Here is a 16850-nt window from a genome sequence, read left to right as displayed (position 1 = left end):
AACCCCATGTCTTGCGAGTACCGTGCTCTAGGTGCATGTTTTAGCCCATACAAGGCTTTCTTCAACTTGCATACATGAGAATTGTTCTCATGTGTCTCAAAGCCCTCTAGCTGTTCAATGTATACCTCTTATTCTATCACCCCATTCAAAAATGTCGTTTTTACATCCATCTGATGAATCTCCCACCCCATTTGTGCTACAAGAGATATCACGGTTCTAATAGATGTATAATTGGCTACCAGGGCGAAGGTTTTTTCGTAATCAATTCCTTCCTTCTGAGCATACCCCTTAGCCATAAACCTAGTTTCATATTTCTCAACACTGTCATCTACAGCGTATTTGATCTTGTAGATCCATCTCGAACCTACCACTAATCTATCTTGAGGCCTTGGCACTACCTCCAAGATGTCGTTCACCATTATGGAGTTGTACTCCTCTACCATCACATCCAGCCAAACCTGATGTTGAGCTGCTTCCTGGAAACTGGCAGGCTCCCCATCTTGAGCTACTAATGCATGATACTTATCTAGTTGTTTTCGCTCCCTCTTATTGTTTCTTGGCTCACCGATGAAGTCCTCTACATCTCGCAGAATTTGATGAAGTTCCTTGCTAGTTCTTCCTCTACTAGTAGGTTCTTCTGTTAGCTCCTCCTCATCCTGTAAATCTTCCTGACCCGAGGAAGAATTCTTTACTTCCGTTGGTTGAAGAGGTTTAACCAATGGCTCCTCTTTTAACTGCTCCTCGGAAGGAATTTCTCGAGATTTTTTGAAAGCCCTGTCCTCCATGAACTTCACATCTCGTCGAACCACTACCTTCCTTCTCCCTAGAAGATAGATTTTGTATGCCTTAGCGTTCTCGCTATCTCCCACTAGATATCCTTTTTCCACAATTTGATCCAACATTTTCCTCTTTTCCTTGGGTACACAACAATATCTAAACTCCCAAATATCTTGAAATGACTGACTTCAGGTGTCTTCCCTATGAAAACTTTCTCTGGAGTAATCTTGCCTAATGCCAAATGAGGAGTCCTGTTCTGAACATAGATTGTCGTGTTGCATGCTTCTGCCCACAAGAATTTTGGCATATCTTGAACATACATCATGGCCCTAGTTGCTTCTACAATAGTCTTGTTCTTCCTTTCTGCTACTCCATTCTGCTCCGGATTGTAAGGAGTTGTCCACTCTCTTTTGATGCCCTCATTAGCGAAAAACCTATGAAGTCCTTATCGACATACTCTCCACCATTATCTCAGCTCAAAACTTTTATTTTCTTCCCTGTCAAATTCTCCACAAGACCCTGAACTCTTTGAATCGACAGAAATCCTCGTCCTTGATTTTCAGAAAATAAGTCCAAGTTTTCCTTGAGTGGTCACCAATGAAGGTAAGCAAGTAAGAGCTTTAGTGGACATAGGTCCACAAATATCTGAGTGTATAAATCCTAGTACACTCTTGGCCCAGTTTTTACTTCTAGGGAATGCTACTTTGGCATACTTTCCTAGAGCACATCCTCTGCATACATCATCTCTTTCTGTACTAAGATCCGGAACCCTTGTTACAGTGCTCCTCAGAATTCTCAAAGCCCCATGGTGCAAATGTCACATTCCTTTGTGCCATAGTTCGTTCAAATCCTTGTTTCCATGACTGCCTATTAGTGCCATTGGTGATTCTAGTTGTAGTCTATACAACCTGTTGCTTTTGATCCCAATCTGCACTTTCTTTTTCTAGCTTGGGTGTTTGACGTATACTTTCTCCTTGTTGAAGACGTCATAGCCTTTTCCTTGAAGTTGCGACACGGAAAGTAAGTTCATCCCCAATCCTGGTACATGTAGCACATTGGTAGCACGAAACCGCTCTCCCGATTTTGTTTGAAAAACTATGGTACCCCTCCCTACTGGAGTACACTTTGCCTTGTTCCCCATGGTGATCTGAAAGTTCATCTTCTCCTCGCGATAATCTGAGAAACATTCTCGAATTCTCTTCATATGCCAAGAGGCTCCACTATCTATATACCATATCTCTAATGATGTAGAACTAGTCATACAAGCCACTTCTTCTTCCAGCCTGGAAGCCAACATAGAGAAATCGAAATCACTTTCTCTTGTGCAATTTTCTGAAAATCTGTCCGAGTCTCCTAATGTAGATGCCTCTACATCATGGTCTCAACCCATAATTGATTTTCCCTTCCTGTCTTTGATTACTTGCTCTGATACCATGTGAAAATTCTATCACTGCAACAACTGATTTACTTTACCTACTTATTTTCCAATAAGTTATTTATGAAATTCCTTCAATAAACATTAAAATAAATTTTGTTGCAGATATCACACCATAATACAGAAACAAACACATGCACAAGAATCAACACATAGACACAAATATTTTGGACAAAAGTCCCTGGAAAAACCCAATGTGAGAAAACGGTGCAGCAAGGGAGGATTTTATTATTCAGCAATTCTTCAGTACAACAAGGTACCAAAATGGCTTACCCAACAGAGAGAAAATTCTCCAACACTTCTCTCAATCTCTGTGTCAACTTGGATGACCTCTACATAGCTCCAAGACACTTTGTGTCACCCCCTACCTCTCTGTGTCACCCACGCAGTTGCTCCAGTGACTGCGCAGTTTGTTGTTGCCTCTGTGTCTACCTCTCAAATGTCTGCGCTGGTCTTTTGGTGTTGTTCCCAACTCTCTGTTTCGTACTTGCTGCCTCCTACTGCTCTCCAGACAACTAGTTCAAATTTCTCAGCTAACACTGCTCCAGAAATCAAACTAACTGGTCTCCCTCAATGTATTCTCCAACTGATCCTCAAGCCTCCTCTTATACTTTTCTCGTCGGTCCATCAATGGCCGAGATTAAATCTCTAATCAACGGTAAGATTAGATTTGGCTTTATCCATGACTTTTGGAGCCTTCTAACCCAGTTTTATATTAATACCCATTAATATTTTATTTTTCCTAAGTTTAGACTTAGGAACTTCATTAAAAATATCAATTATTTCAATATCTCCCAAACCAATTAGAATTTGCCCAAACCATTTCTGTGTCTTAGAGATCTCATGTGCTTTAGCCTCTCCACCAATTTTCATGGCTAGAGCACATCCGATGCTACTCCAAATCAACACATGGAAGGGCCTCAAGGATGATGTTCTGAGGCATATCTGGGAGTGTGACACATCCCAATGGAACAAGGTAGAGCAAACACACCTTTTGGGCCTATTGCAGCACTTCCCATTTCGGAGGGGAAAAAATGGGAGAGCATATCGATGGATTTCATTCCCGGGTTGCCCACAGTACATGGAAAACACTGCATCTATGTGGTGGTGGACCGCTTGATGAAGTACACTCACTTCTTCACCATTCCAGCTCGGTACTCAGCCTCACAGGTGGCCAAATTGTTTTTCAGGGAGGTATTGAGCTACATTGTCTCCCAAAGACCATTGTCAGTGACAGGGACAGCCGATTCATGGGTGGGTTTTGGCAGTGGCTATTCTGGTCGGTGGGTAATGAGCTCACCTCGAGTACCAATTACCACCCTCAGACAGACGAGCAGACAAAGATAGTTAACAAGTGGTTGGAGGGCTACTTGCATAACTATGTGATAGGGAAACAAAGAGCGTGGATATGGTGGCTACACTTGGGTGAATACTGCGACAACACTATACACCACATATCTATAGGTATGTCACCATTTCGAGCTATGTATGGTTATGATGCGTTATCTATCACCGACATTATGTTTGGAGACAAAAGGGCCCCAAGGGCCAAGGACTGGATATAGGAGAGCCAAGATACCTTGAGGGCTCCGAAAGACAACATGCAAATTGCCCAAATTCAGCAGAAGCCTTATGTAGACAGGGACAGAGTTGAGAGGCAATTCGAAGTAGGGGACTAGGTATTTTTGAGGCTCCAGTCGTACCAACAGTCTACACTCAAGCAAAAGGGGGTTGAGAAGCTCAAACCTCGCTTCTGTGGGCCTTATCATGTCACTCAGAGGTGGGGGAGGGAACATATGAGCTGAAGCTACCCTCTGGGAGTTGAGTGCACAACATTTTTCATGTGTCTTTCTTGAAAAAGTCACTGGGATAGCAGGTTATAACTGCTATAGAGCTACCTCCTATGGATGATGAGGGGCATTTGTTGTGGAACGAGAGGCCATTTTGGTTCCCAAGGAAAGACATCTGCATAACAAGGTCATTAGGGAGTTTTTGATTCGATGGAGGAATCTACCAGATTAGGATGCCACCTGGTAGGGGGAGCAGATACTACAACATCCTTTATTGCAATTGCTTGAGGACAAACAACATTTTGGCGAGGAGGACTGTAATATTCCCACTTAGTGTTTCACTAAGTAAATATCAAATTTTGCTCAATTTTGGTATATTACATTGTTACACTTAGGAGAAGTGGGCTTAGGGGACCCACATTCCATTTTTGGCATGAGGCACCACAACATTAGAGTTCGATTGAAAGGTTGTGGCTTTGGTGGAGTATGGGGGCCACCACAAGGGAATCTCGACCCAGATGAAGAGTACATTCTCATTGGAGCGAAATTCGTGAGAGGAATTCGATGTGGGACCACATGGGAAATCTTGGAGGCAAATCGACAAAAGGAAGGAGGGGCTTTCATTTTGCTCATCATCTATCGTTTTCAGAATTTGTCTTTTGACAGCACGCTTGAGCAATGAGCCAAGTCTGCATGTGTTGTTCAACACACTGGGTGTTTGCGAGTGGAGATCCCAGCCCTTTCTTCGGTGGAATTTAAGTGCTAGCCCAAGGAGGGAGTTTCACCTAGTTCCAATTCGTACCAGTAGCAGTGAGGTCGTACCACAATAGGGAGCATGCTACAACAGCGTAGGGACTACGCAGTCTTCATTAGAGACACTCCAGGAAGTTGAGGAGTGAGGGGAGTTTGTGGAGGTGACTTGGAGGGAAGGCCTGGGGAGCTTTCTAACAGGGTTTGCGGTCATTTTTGGAACATTTAGCAGCAGAATCTTCAAGTGGGTCGATTTTCCCCGTAGAAGAACCATTCAAACCAAAAAGGATCGAATTTCTAGGGTCAAGCTTTTGCCAAACCCTTCCTGGGATATTTTGAATTTCTTGAGTAGAGGCTAGGATTAATTTCCCAGAATTTCTCAGTAGTGGATGTTGATTCGGGGTAGCATCGGATATGATCTAGCCATGAAAATTGGTGGAGAGGCTAAAGCGCATGAGAGATCTCCAAAGACCCAAAAATTTGGACAGATTGTACCTGGTTTGGGAGATATTAAAATAATTAATATTTTTAATGGAGTTCTTATGTGTAAACTTAGGAAAAATAAAATATTAATGGGTATTAATATAAAACTGGGTTAGAAGGTTCCAAAAGTCATGGATCAAGCCAAATCTAATCTTAGCTGTTGATTAGAGATTTAATCTCAACCGTTGATGGACAAACAAGAAAAGTATAAGAAGAAGCTTGAGGGTCAATTGGAGAACACACCAAAGTGATCAGACATTCATTTTGCTAGAGCGGGGTTGCTAAGCAAAGTTGAATCAGTGATCAGCAGTGAGGGGTCGTGAGTACAAGGCAGAGAGGCAGGGACAATACTAGGAGACTAGCACAAAAGCAGAGAGGGCAAGAGCAGCAATCAGTTCAGGCTACGCAGAGCCCAGCGAGGTAGCACAGAGACCAGAGGGATTGCATCATCCACACAAAGGGTGGAGGGAGTCACGCGAGGCTCCCAGAGGCCACACAATGCCTCAAAGGGCTGACGCAAAGGGTCCTAGGGCTGACACATGTCAGCAAGAGGCTGACACAGATGCCAGAAGGGCCAGCGCTAAGCTTCAGTTGTGCCGGAGAGGGTTTCGTGGGACAACTTTTTTGAATACCTGTTTCCGAATATAGAGGTATTGCTACCGTGTATTTTTCTCTGTTGGGTGAGTTGGATTAGGCACCCTGTTGTAATTAGATAGACTGCATAATAATATAACCCTCAAAATAGTTGCACCAGTTTTCTCGCATTGGTTTTTTCATGGGACATTTGTCCAAAAATAACAGTATCACTTGTGTGCTTGCTTTCCTTCAGTTGATGATCTGTAGGTGTTGTGACTGTATTGTTTTTATTTCGGTATTTAATGTATTAAATAACTTGTTCGATTTTTAAACAAATAGGAGAAATAAACCAGCAGAATACATATTAATTTTCTAATGGATAGACTTAGAAAATTCAACATGGTATCAAAGCGTGGTTGCAGGTCACAGAAAAACTAAATGCATCAGTCGAGCAGAGCATTTACAGCAGATTCAGTGGTCCTGAGTGACAGAGCTGATCCTTGCAGAAGGCGACAGAGGAAGGAGTGGCGCAGAGGGACTGCGTCATCAGTCTGGGCCAAAGAGAGGCTAGCACAGAGGCTCAATCAGGCTCATGTAGAGCCATGCAGAGGCCAGGAGGGCTAACGCAGTTGGCTGAGGGAGCTGATTTGTCAGTGCCAGGATTGCGTAGAGCCAAGTGGATCAATCCTTCAATGGCTGCAACATAGGAGGCTGTGGGTAGTTTGTGAGAGCAAAGCTGGTGGGGTACTGTGGTAAGAATAGTACCTAACAGAGCAAGACCAATTTATTTAATTTTCACAGAATCTTTTCCAGATTAGCAATCACATCAGCATTAAAGTAAATTGCAGATAGAAGAGAAATATAAATCGCAGAAGACAAGCCAAGACAAGAGGACACAAGATGTGGCGCTAGCCAGGGACAAACCCCACAATGTGGGGAAACCCTTGATCAATTCTTCTTTTATGTTCTTCAAAGTTCAACAGAGAAAGTGAGAGAGATAGTACATTTACAATAGAAGTCAATCACTTTGACTTTTGATATCGTCATGAGATCAGTTGAAGACATATTTGCCTCAACTGATTCTCTAAAGTAACTCGTTCACTTATCATAGTGTTGCATCTCGTCTATTTGCTTCACATTACTGTGTGACACCTTGTTGTACTATCACATGTTGAACCTTGATGACTGAGCTGCTCTCATCTTCATGCTGCTCATCATACTGCATATTCCATGGTCTTATTCATCATCAAGTTGCCCATGCTCATGATCTCATTCATCATTATGTCGTCCATGCTCATATCATCATGCATCATTATGCTGCCCATGCTCATATCATCATGTTGCTTATTATGCTGCCCATGATCTCATACATCATGCTGCCTTCCTTCAGAGACAGATGCTCCGGCTGTTTCGGCAGTTCCCGGTAGTTCTGGATTTTCCGATAGTTCCAACATTTCTGGCATTTCTAGTTTTTCCAGCTTTTCCAGCTTTTCCGGCTTTTCTAGTGTTTTCGGCTTTTCCAGCAATTCTGGCTTTTCCGACAGTTCTGGCTTTTCTGACAGTTTCAGGTTTTCTAGGTTTTCCAACAGTTCCAGCTTTTCCAACTTTTCTAGCTTTTCTGGCAATTCCATCTTTTCTGGCTTTTCCTTAGGATCTCTCCTCCTACTAAAACCCAAAGACAAGTAGAGAGAGGAAGAGATCCAAGTGTGTGTAGAAATGACTTGAAGTCCTCTTCTATTTATACTAAAATGTAGAGGATGAATAGACATGACTATTGGGATTCTGAGCCTACTCAAATTGCTGGCCGACTTGACAATTTATTCTATAACATAAATAAATCCATAACTTCATAAATACTTATCGGAATCGGATGATCTTTAGATCAATCGTACACCTCTCTACGAGAGCGATCCAATAAAAATATCAGTTGTCGTAAATAAGCTGACCCACATAGAGTTTGGCCCTAGTTTCCAATTTTAATAGGGAGTTGCTGCCGAGGCGGATTTCTAGTCAAGGAATCCAGATCAGTGCTGCAGTTGCACAGACGATCAGAGAGGGGCAACTTAACATTGGCAGAAGGGATTTCTAGGAGGGAAATCAAGATTCAGAAGGAGTCCAGAAGAGAACTTCCAGACAAGAAGTAGAGAGACTCAGCAGGAGACGAACAAAGGACTTCTAGGAGGGAAGTAAAAAGACTTGATAGAAGAGCAGCAAGATGGTCGGGAATGGGTTGTGAGATTAGGACAGGCTAGACAGAGTGTCCAACTTCATGGTCTAGAAGGCCAGGATCTTGTCCATTCTAGATAGACACTGCATCAAAGGCTTCGACTCGAGAGTGATAGCTATCCCAGATGACCTGGTAGATAATGAAAGGTACGAGACGACAATGGCTAAGGCTAAGTGCATCATCCTTGATGGGGTCAAGGATCATGTGGTACCACATATTGCCGAGTAGGAAAGGACAAAGGAGATGTGGGACGCCTTGAAGACATTGTACCAGCATACTTTCGTGCAGAGGAAGATGCTCCTGGAGAATCAATTAAGGGCATACCAGATGCAGAAGGGAGAGTAGATAGATGTCTCCCTTGGTCGGTTGAAGGAGATCTGTTACCAGCTAACTTCCATAGGGGCCACGCCGAATGAGGAATTAATGGTAAGGACTGCACTTAACACAATTTCCGATGATTGGGAGGTATTTGTCCAGAGCATACTATGCAGGATGAGTCTTTTGGATTGGGAAGAACTGTAGGCGGCTCTTCCTCAAGGAGAGATCAGACGGCTGCCCAAGGCGGGGAGTAGTGGCAAAGGGGTTAGACGGCTCCTCCTTCTCTTGTAGTTCTTCCAGTTCCGAGGAAGAATTTTTGGCTTCCGTTGGTTGAAGTGGTTTGACCAACGACTCATCTTTTCACTACTCCTTAGAAGTCATTTCTCGAGATTTCCTAAAGGCCCTATTTGCCATGAACTTCACATCTCGTCAAACTACTACCTTCCTCCTCCCTGGAAGATAGACTCTATATGCCTTAGCGTTCTCGCTATATCCCACTAGATATCCTTTCTCTACAGTTTGGTCTAACTTATTCCTTTTCTCCTCAGGTATACGACAAAATGCAAAACTCCCAAATATCCTGAAATTGGTGACTTTAGGAGTCTTTCCGATGAAAACTTTCTCTAGAGTAATCTTGCCCAATGCCCTATGAGGAGTTCCATTCTAGACATAGACTGTCATGTTGCATGCTTCTGCCCACAGGAATTTTGGCATATCCTGATCATACATCATGGCCCTTGCTTCCACGATAGTCACGTTCTTCCTTTCTGCTACTCCATTTTGCTCCGAATTGTAAGGAGTTGTCCACTCTCTTTGATGCCCTCCTTGGTGCAAACATCAGTGAAGTCCTTATCAACATACTCTCCACCATTATCTGAGCGCAAAAATTTTATTTTCTTTCCTGTCAGGTTCTCCACCAGAGCCTTGAACTCTTTGAATCGACAGAAAACCTCGCCCTTGGTTTTCAGAAAATAAATCAAGTTTTCCTTGAGTGGTCATCAATGAAGGTGACGAAGTATTCAGCTCCACTAAGAGCCTTAGTGGACATAGGTCCACAGATATCTGAGTGTATCAATCTTAGTACACTCTTGGTCCTGTTTTTACTTCTAGGAAATGTCGCTTTGGCATACTTACCCAGAGCACATCCTATGGATACATCATATAGTTCTGTACTAAGATCTGGAACTCCTGTTACAGTTTTCCTGAGAATTATCAGAGCTCCATGTTGCAAATATCCCATTCTTTTGTGCCATAGTTCGTTCAAATCCTTGTCTCCATTACTGCCTATCAGTGCCATTGGTGATTCTATTTGTAACTTGTGTGTTTGATGTATACTTTCTCCTTGATGAAGAAAACATCATAGCCCTTGCCTTGAAGTTGCGATATGGAAAGTAAGTTCATCCCCAGTCCTAGTACATGTAGTACATTGGTAGCACAGAACTGCTCTCTCGTTTCTGTTTGAAAAACTATGGTACCCTTCCCTACAAGAGTACACTTTGCCTTATTCCTCATGGTGATCTGAAAATTCATCCTTTCCTCCTGATAATCTGAGAAACATTCACGGATTCCTGTCATATGCCAAGAGGCTCCATTGTCTATATACCATACCTCTGATGATGAAGAGCTTGTCACACAAGCAACTTCCTCTTCCAATCTGAAAGCCAACGAGAAATCTGTGAAAGTCTCCTGACATAGATGCGTCTGCATCATGGTCTCAACCCATAATTGATTTTCCCTTCCTGTCTCTGATTCTTGCTCTGATAACATGAAAAAATTCTATCACTACAGCAGCTGATTTATTTTACCTACTTATTTTCCAATAAGTTATTTACAAAAACCCTTTAGTAAATACTAAAATAAATTATACTACAGATATCACACCATAATACATAAACAAATACATGCACAAGAATCAAACACATCAACATAAATATTTTTGAACAATTGTCCCCGGAAAAACCCAATGCGGGAAAATCAGTGCAGCAAAGAAGGATTTTATTATTAAACAACTTTTATGAGTACACTGGGTGCCAAACTGGCCCACACGACTAACATAAATTCTATGACACCTCTCCTAGGCTCAACATTAGACCAGCTAGCCTTTGCACAACTCCCAAACCCTTCACGTCTGCACTCTGCTTCTCTGCGTCAGCACTAGACCTCTCTGTGTCACCCAGACAGGCCCTCCAGTGACTGCACAGTCCTGCTGCCTCTGCGTCATCCTGAGTGGCTCTAAATTGGGCCTCTCTGCATCACCTACGTAGGCCCTCTAGTGACGACACAGTCCTGCTGCCTCTGCGCCTTCCTGAGTGGCTCTACTTCTGCCTTTCTAAACTCTGTGTTGATCCTCTGGCACTGTCCCTGCCTCTCTGCTCCATACTCGCTACATCTTGTTGCAATCGAGAGCTCTAGTTCGAATTTCTCAGCAAACCCCACTCCAGAAATCGAACTAACTGGTCTCCCTCAGTGTATCTCCAACTGACCCTCAGGCCTTCTCTTATACTTTTCCCGTTGATGAATCAATGGTCGAGATGAAGTCCCTAATCAATGGCTAAGATTGAAATAGACTTGATCTTCGTCTCTTAGAAGCTTCTCATCTTTTTCTTTATTAATACCCATTAATACTTTTATCTTCCTAAGTTTAAACTTAGGAACTCATTAAAAATATTAATTATTTTAATAACTTTTCATATGGATGAAATTTTCCAAAATGATTTCTGGGTCTTGGATATATCATGCTCTTTAGTCTCTCCACCAATTTTCATGGCTAGAGCACATATGATGCTACCCCAAATCAACACTCTAGAGGTGCATGAGCACTCAGGGCATAGTCGTCATCAGTCTCGACTTCTTTCTCCACCTTAGTCAAAGTTGCCTTGGAGTTAGAAGCCTCTCCCTTATTCTTCTTCCTGGGACACTGGGTTGCATAATGACCCAGCTCCCCACAATGGAAGCACTTCACCTTGGAGATGTCCTTCCTCTTCCCCTATTGTCCCGCAGATGCCAGAGCCGCATCCTCCTCCTCTTTCTTGATTCGACCTCCTCTGCTGCTACTTCCTACCTTGGTCAACCGTCTAATATCTTCTTGGCGATGAGCTGCCCACATCTCTTCCCATCCTGGAGGATCATCTCTACCCAAAATGCTTTGGACAAATGTCTCCCAATCCTCGGAGATTGCATTCAGTGCGGTCCTCACCATGAACTCCCGATCCAGCATGGCCCTTATGGAAGTAAGTTGGTCCAGAATCTCTTGCAACCTGTTGATGTATAGATCTATCTACTCCCCCTTCTGCATCTGATACTACCACAGTTGATTCTCCAACATCTTCCTCTGCATGGAAGTGCCCTGATACAATGTCGTCAAGGTATCCCACATCTCCTTGGATGTGTTCTTCTTGGCAATATGCGATATCACATGACCGTTGACCCCATCAAGGATTATGCACTTTTCCTTCACCATTGCATCCTATTACATTTCATTATCAGCTGGGTCAACTGGGATAGCCATGGTTCTCAAGGCGAAGCCCTTGATGTGATGTCTATCCAAAACAGATGAGATATTGGCCTTCCAGATGACAATGTTGGAGGTCTCGTCCAACCTGTCCTGATCCCTCAGTCTATTCATTGCCATCTCTGCTCTTCTACTAGACTCCTTCTGAATCTCAACTTCCCTCCTGGAAGTTCTCTCCTAGACTCCCTCTGAATCTTGATTTCCCTGCTAGAAATCTTCCCGCCAACTGTCGATCTGCTCCTCTCCAATCCTCTTTGCAATTGCAACTAGGATCTGGATTTCTTGGCTAGAAATCCCTCAAGGCAGTGTCTCCCTCTACCTTGGTTCTGTCCCATTAGGTACTATTCTGCTTTGATAGCAACAACACCCCACTAGCTTCCCAATCCACAATCTTCCCACAGCTCTCTAGGCCCCAGCAACTAAAGAATCTAATCCTCTTAGCTCTGCGCAATCCTGGAAAGACTGAATTGCTCCTCTGGCCAACTGCGTCAAACCTACTTGGCTGAGTAGGGTGACATGACTCTTCATGAGCCTCTTCTGCCTCTGCACTGGCCCTCTCTCTAGCTCAAAATGATGATGCAGGCCCTCTGCATCACTCCTTCTCTGCTTCTTTTTACTTAGGAGCAGCTCTGTCTCTCAGAACAGCTGCTACTGCTGCAACTACTTCTGATTATGTTGGTGCCTTCAGTCCTCCTGTGATCTGCAACGCTTTGATACCATGTTGACATTTCTAAGTCTAACACGTTAGAAATTCTTCCTGCATTATCTAGTTTATTTCACCTACTTGTTTATTCCTTAACAAGTTATTTAACCATATAAATACTGAAAATAAACACAAATGCAGTCTCAACTCATATACAAATCATCAACTGAAATAATACACAAACACACAAGGGACACGTTATTTTTGGATAATCGTCCTCAGAAAAACCCAATGCGGGAAAACCAATGCAGCAGTTCTGAGGGTTTTATTATTAAGCAACTTTCTTGAGTACAATGAAGGTGCCAAACTAGTTCATCCAACAGAGATTACTATCTGGCAGTAATACCTCTCTTCGGAAGCAGATATTCAGCAAGTCTACCCCACGAAAATCCTTCCAGCACTTCTCCAAGGCTCTGCGTCATCCCTGCTAGCCTCTGCGTAGCTCTGGAACCCCCTACGTCAGCCCTTTGCCTCTCTGTGTCATCTCTCTGGCCCTCTGTGTCACCCATGCAGGCCCTGCTAGCCTCTCCGCAGTCTCTCTAGCCTTGTGCGTGGTGTAGCCTCCTCAATCACTGCATTGACCCTCTGGCACTATCTCTGCCTCTTTGATATGCACTCACTGCCCCTTGCTTCAACTCAAATCACTTGTTCGAGCTTTGAATTGACTGATCAATCTTGGTGTATCTCCAATTGACCCTCAAGCCTCCTCTTATACTTTTCATGTTGAGGTTTCAATGGCAGAGATTAAGTCCTAATCAACGGCTAAGATTAGATTTGACTTGATCCATGTCATTTAGAACATTCTCACCTAGTCTTATATTAATAACCATTAATATTTTAATTTTCCTAAGTTCAGACTTAGGAACTCCATTAGAAATATTAATTATTTTAATATCTCTCTAACCAAGTGGAATTTCCCTAACCATTTTTGCGTCTTGGAGATCTCATGTGCTTTGGCCTTTCCACCAATTTTCATGGATAGAGCACATCTGATGCTACCCCAAATCAATACTATCTATAATAGTTGGAATGGAAACCGCATGATAACACTTGCATGAAATTATAGGAAGAGTTGAACCAAGAACCTTAAAATGCAAGGGAAGCATAAGAGTAAAAGTATCACAATATTAACAAACCCTAGAAGTAGACACAATTTCATGGATATTAATATCAAAAGCAATTAAATCTTTTTTATATCTTGTGAAAGATCTTATGGTTACAATTGTTGAGAATTGACAAGTCACAGTATTAAGATTGGAACATAAGATTTCTATATAAATACAACACTTGGACCTACAAATTGGCTATTATGCTCTACAACTTAGTGGAATGGAAAAAGAGTTAAGAGAAAAATGGTTGATGCAATTGATAACCTGTGCCATAAATCCCTAAAAACAATCTATGGACATTAGAGTAAATTTTAGCCTAAAAGTACAAGTCATACTATGTAAACCAATCAAAATCTTTTAAATTTAAAAATATTAACATGTAAATATTTTGGAGAGAAAACATGAAAACTACTTTTTCTAATTGTATTTTTGGCTTATCGCCTTATTGGTTTACTCAAATTTTAGATGTAGACACTCGACTTGTTCGACGCGGAATTAAATTTTGCATCCAACAAGTACCCATTATGCATACTTTTGAGAACACACCCACATTGATAAAAAAATGCAGATACATTAAAAAAGCATGTTGGACACGCTTTTTTAATGTATTTGCAATTTTTATCAATGTGGATCTTCTCAAAAGCAATGTTGCGAACATCGGCATCGGGATATTGGATGCGGAATTAAATTTTGCATCCAAAAAGTACCCATTATGCATACTTTTGAGAAGACACCCACATTGATTAAAAAAAATGCAGATACATTAAAAAAGCATGTTGGACACGCTTTTTTAATGTATCTGCAATTTTTATCAATGTGGGTCTTTTAGAAAGCAATGTTGCGAACATCGGCATCAAGATATAATCGGTAAGGGTTCGGAAAACAAAAAAATCGTAAAAATCGGGAAAATATTGGTAAAAAATCAGCAAACATCAGAAAAATTAAGATTCCATAAAAATATCTTTATAAATCACCAAACATCAGCTAGCCCAAATAATCGTGATTTCGAGATAAAATCGGGATGTTATCAAGATGTTCGCAACACTGCTCAAAAGTATGCATAATGGGTACTCGTTGGATGCAAAATTTAATTTTGCATCCAACGAGTGTCTACACTTGAAATTTGAGTATCCTATAAGGATATAAGCCAAAAATATAATTAAAAAAAAAAGTAGTTTTCTTTTTTTCCCTCCAAAATTCATAACTTTTATTTTATTATTTTAACTATTATTTTATTATTTTTCCTTAAGAGGCCACTTTTAGGCTGAAATTTCCTCTAATGATTCAATAACACTAAAAGAATAAAAAATTATATGGGTTAAGAAGCTCAGGTCTTTTGTAAAAGTATGCATAATGGGTACTCATTGGATGCGAAATTTAATTTTGCATCCAACGAGTGTCTACACTTGAAATTTGAGTATCCTATAAGGAAATAAGCCAAAAATATAATTAAAAAAAAAAGTAGTTTTCTTTTTTTCCCTCCAAAATTCATAACTCTTATTTTATTATTTTAACTATTATTTTATTATTTTTCCTTAAGAGGCCACTTTTAGGCTGAAATTTCTTCTAATGATTCAATAACACTAAAAGAATAAAAAATTATATGGGTTAGGAAGCTCAGGTCTTTTGTAAAAGAACTCACAAATCTCATGCTTCCACAAAAAACATGTTTCCCAAATATTCTAAAACAAATCTAGAATCAAGATAAAAATTTAGAAGTAAAGATGAATTCATTTGAGATTACTTCTGCAACAAAATATTTCTAAAGGAGAAAGCAATGTTATATACATAGAAGTACAAGATAAAAGAATAAAAATATATGCATTTAGTAGTAAAAAATTATAAATAATAAAAATAAAGAAAATAATTTATGGTCAAAACCTTTCATAAAATTTTATGTTACCAAGGATCTCTCTTAAAATTATTTATACGGGCCCTCCCATTATAACAATCATCTTGTCTTTAATCACTCAATATTTCATATATATTTGATAGTTTATTTGTTTTTTAAATATTCAAGTGTATGTTTATTGGCTCGAGTTTAGTATTAGGGGATTGGCCATCTTGGCTATCATAATATTAGACTTAAAAAAAAAAAAGATGAATAAGGATCATGGTTTGCATCTCATTTGGAAAGAAAAAGGTGGTCATGTGTGTGTTTCTAAACTTAACCAAAAAGCCACAATTTGAGATTCGCCAATTCTAAATCCACACACCAAAATGCCATGCCTTTTTGACTCTCCAAATGTGATAAGCACAGATGACATCAACTTGAAATGCAATCAATCCAACAAAATATAACTATCATTATCACATTAGCATTCATCCAATGAGAGTGAAAGCAAATGCAAGCAATAATAAGGCAGTGAAGGACATTCTATGTTATCCACCATACTTGCCTCAAGAGACATGTAAAATCCCATCTACAAGATCAACATTTCCTTCCCCACACTTGTTCCTAACCTTGCAATCTTAAAACAAATCTTAAAAACCTAAGAAGAGGTTTCAATGGAAAGTACTCATTCATGGTGAGGGATATCCAAGAGATGCATCCATCCAGTAAAAGCTTACTCTATTAAACTAGTGTATTTGATTAGGATATAAACACCAAGACCAGGAATGAAACCAGAAGTCTCGAGGAGAAATGATTATGAACTGAGTATGTAGATTTGCAAGAAACCAAGATTAAGAAAATCCTATGTTACCTAGAATGCAAACACTAAGACCAGGAGTTAACAAACAAGTATTGAGGCGAAATGATCACAGGCTCAGTATGTAGATCTGCGAGAAACCAAGACATAAGGAAATCATATCTTACCTTGCCTATGATGTGAAACCCAAGCTCAAGGAGAAATGAAATAAAACCTACAGTTCTTCCATCCTGCATAACAAAAGGAAAATTCATAAAGAATTTGACCAGAACATTCAAACTAGGTTGAAACTTTTTCCAACAGATGTGCATATTATTTTGTCTATAGAAGCTAACTACTTGTTATAGGAATTTGGAACAGGTTAATGTAAAAATTGTTGAGAAAAAATTATCCAAAGAAAACAGGCCATAAAAATAAAACGTAGATACATAACATACCTCAGCTGTTAAAATGTATTCTCTAATGATATACCGAAGTTGAGAATTTGTATCCATTAACTGCACTTGTATGTGGAGAAATA

The 16850-nt window shown here is 40.7% G+C and overlaps 1 protein-coding gene across 1 annotated transcript in view; it reads right to left on the bottom strand.

The window, feature by feature from the left end:
* LOC149206525 (general transcription and DNA repair factor IIH subunit TFB2-like) overlaps nt 1-16850 on the bottom strand; it is a 486113-nt gene that overhangs the window by 343583 nt on the left and 125680 nt on the right. The window contains exons 7-8 of the mRNA XM_089393737.1: nt 16768-16827; nt 16498-16560 (exon numbers count right to left, since the gene is read on the bottom strand). Coding sequence (XP_089249863.1) covers nt 16498-16560; nt 16768-16827 — 123 coding nt within the window. The remainder of the gene's footprint in view (nt 1-16497; nt 16561-16767; nt 16828-16850) is intronic.

Source organism: Pinus tabuliformis, chromosome 1_2 (genome assembly GCF_031772625.1).
Source record: "Pinus tabuliformis cultivar Carrire ecotype Pingquan chromosome 1_2, CPIR1, whole genome shotgun sequence".
NCBI classification, from domain to species: Eukaryota; Viridiplantae; Streptophyta; class Pinopsida; order Pinales; family Pinaceae; genus Pinus; species Pinus tabuliformis.
The sequence above is the reverse complement of the archived record's forward strand: the minus strand, read 5'-3'. Positions and strand labels throughout refer to the sequence as shown.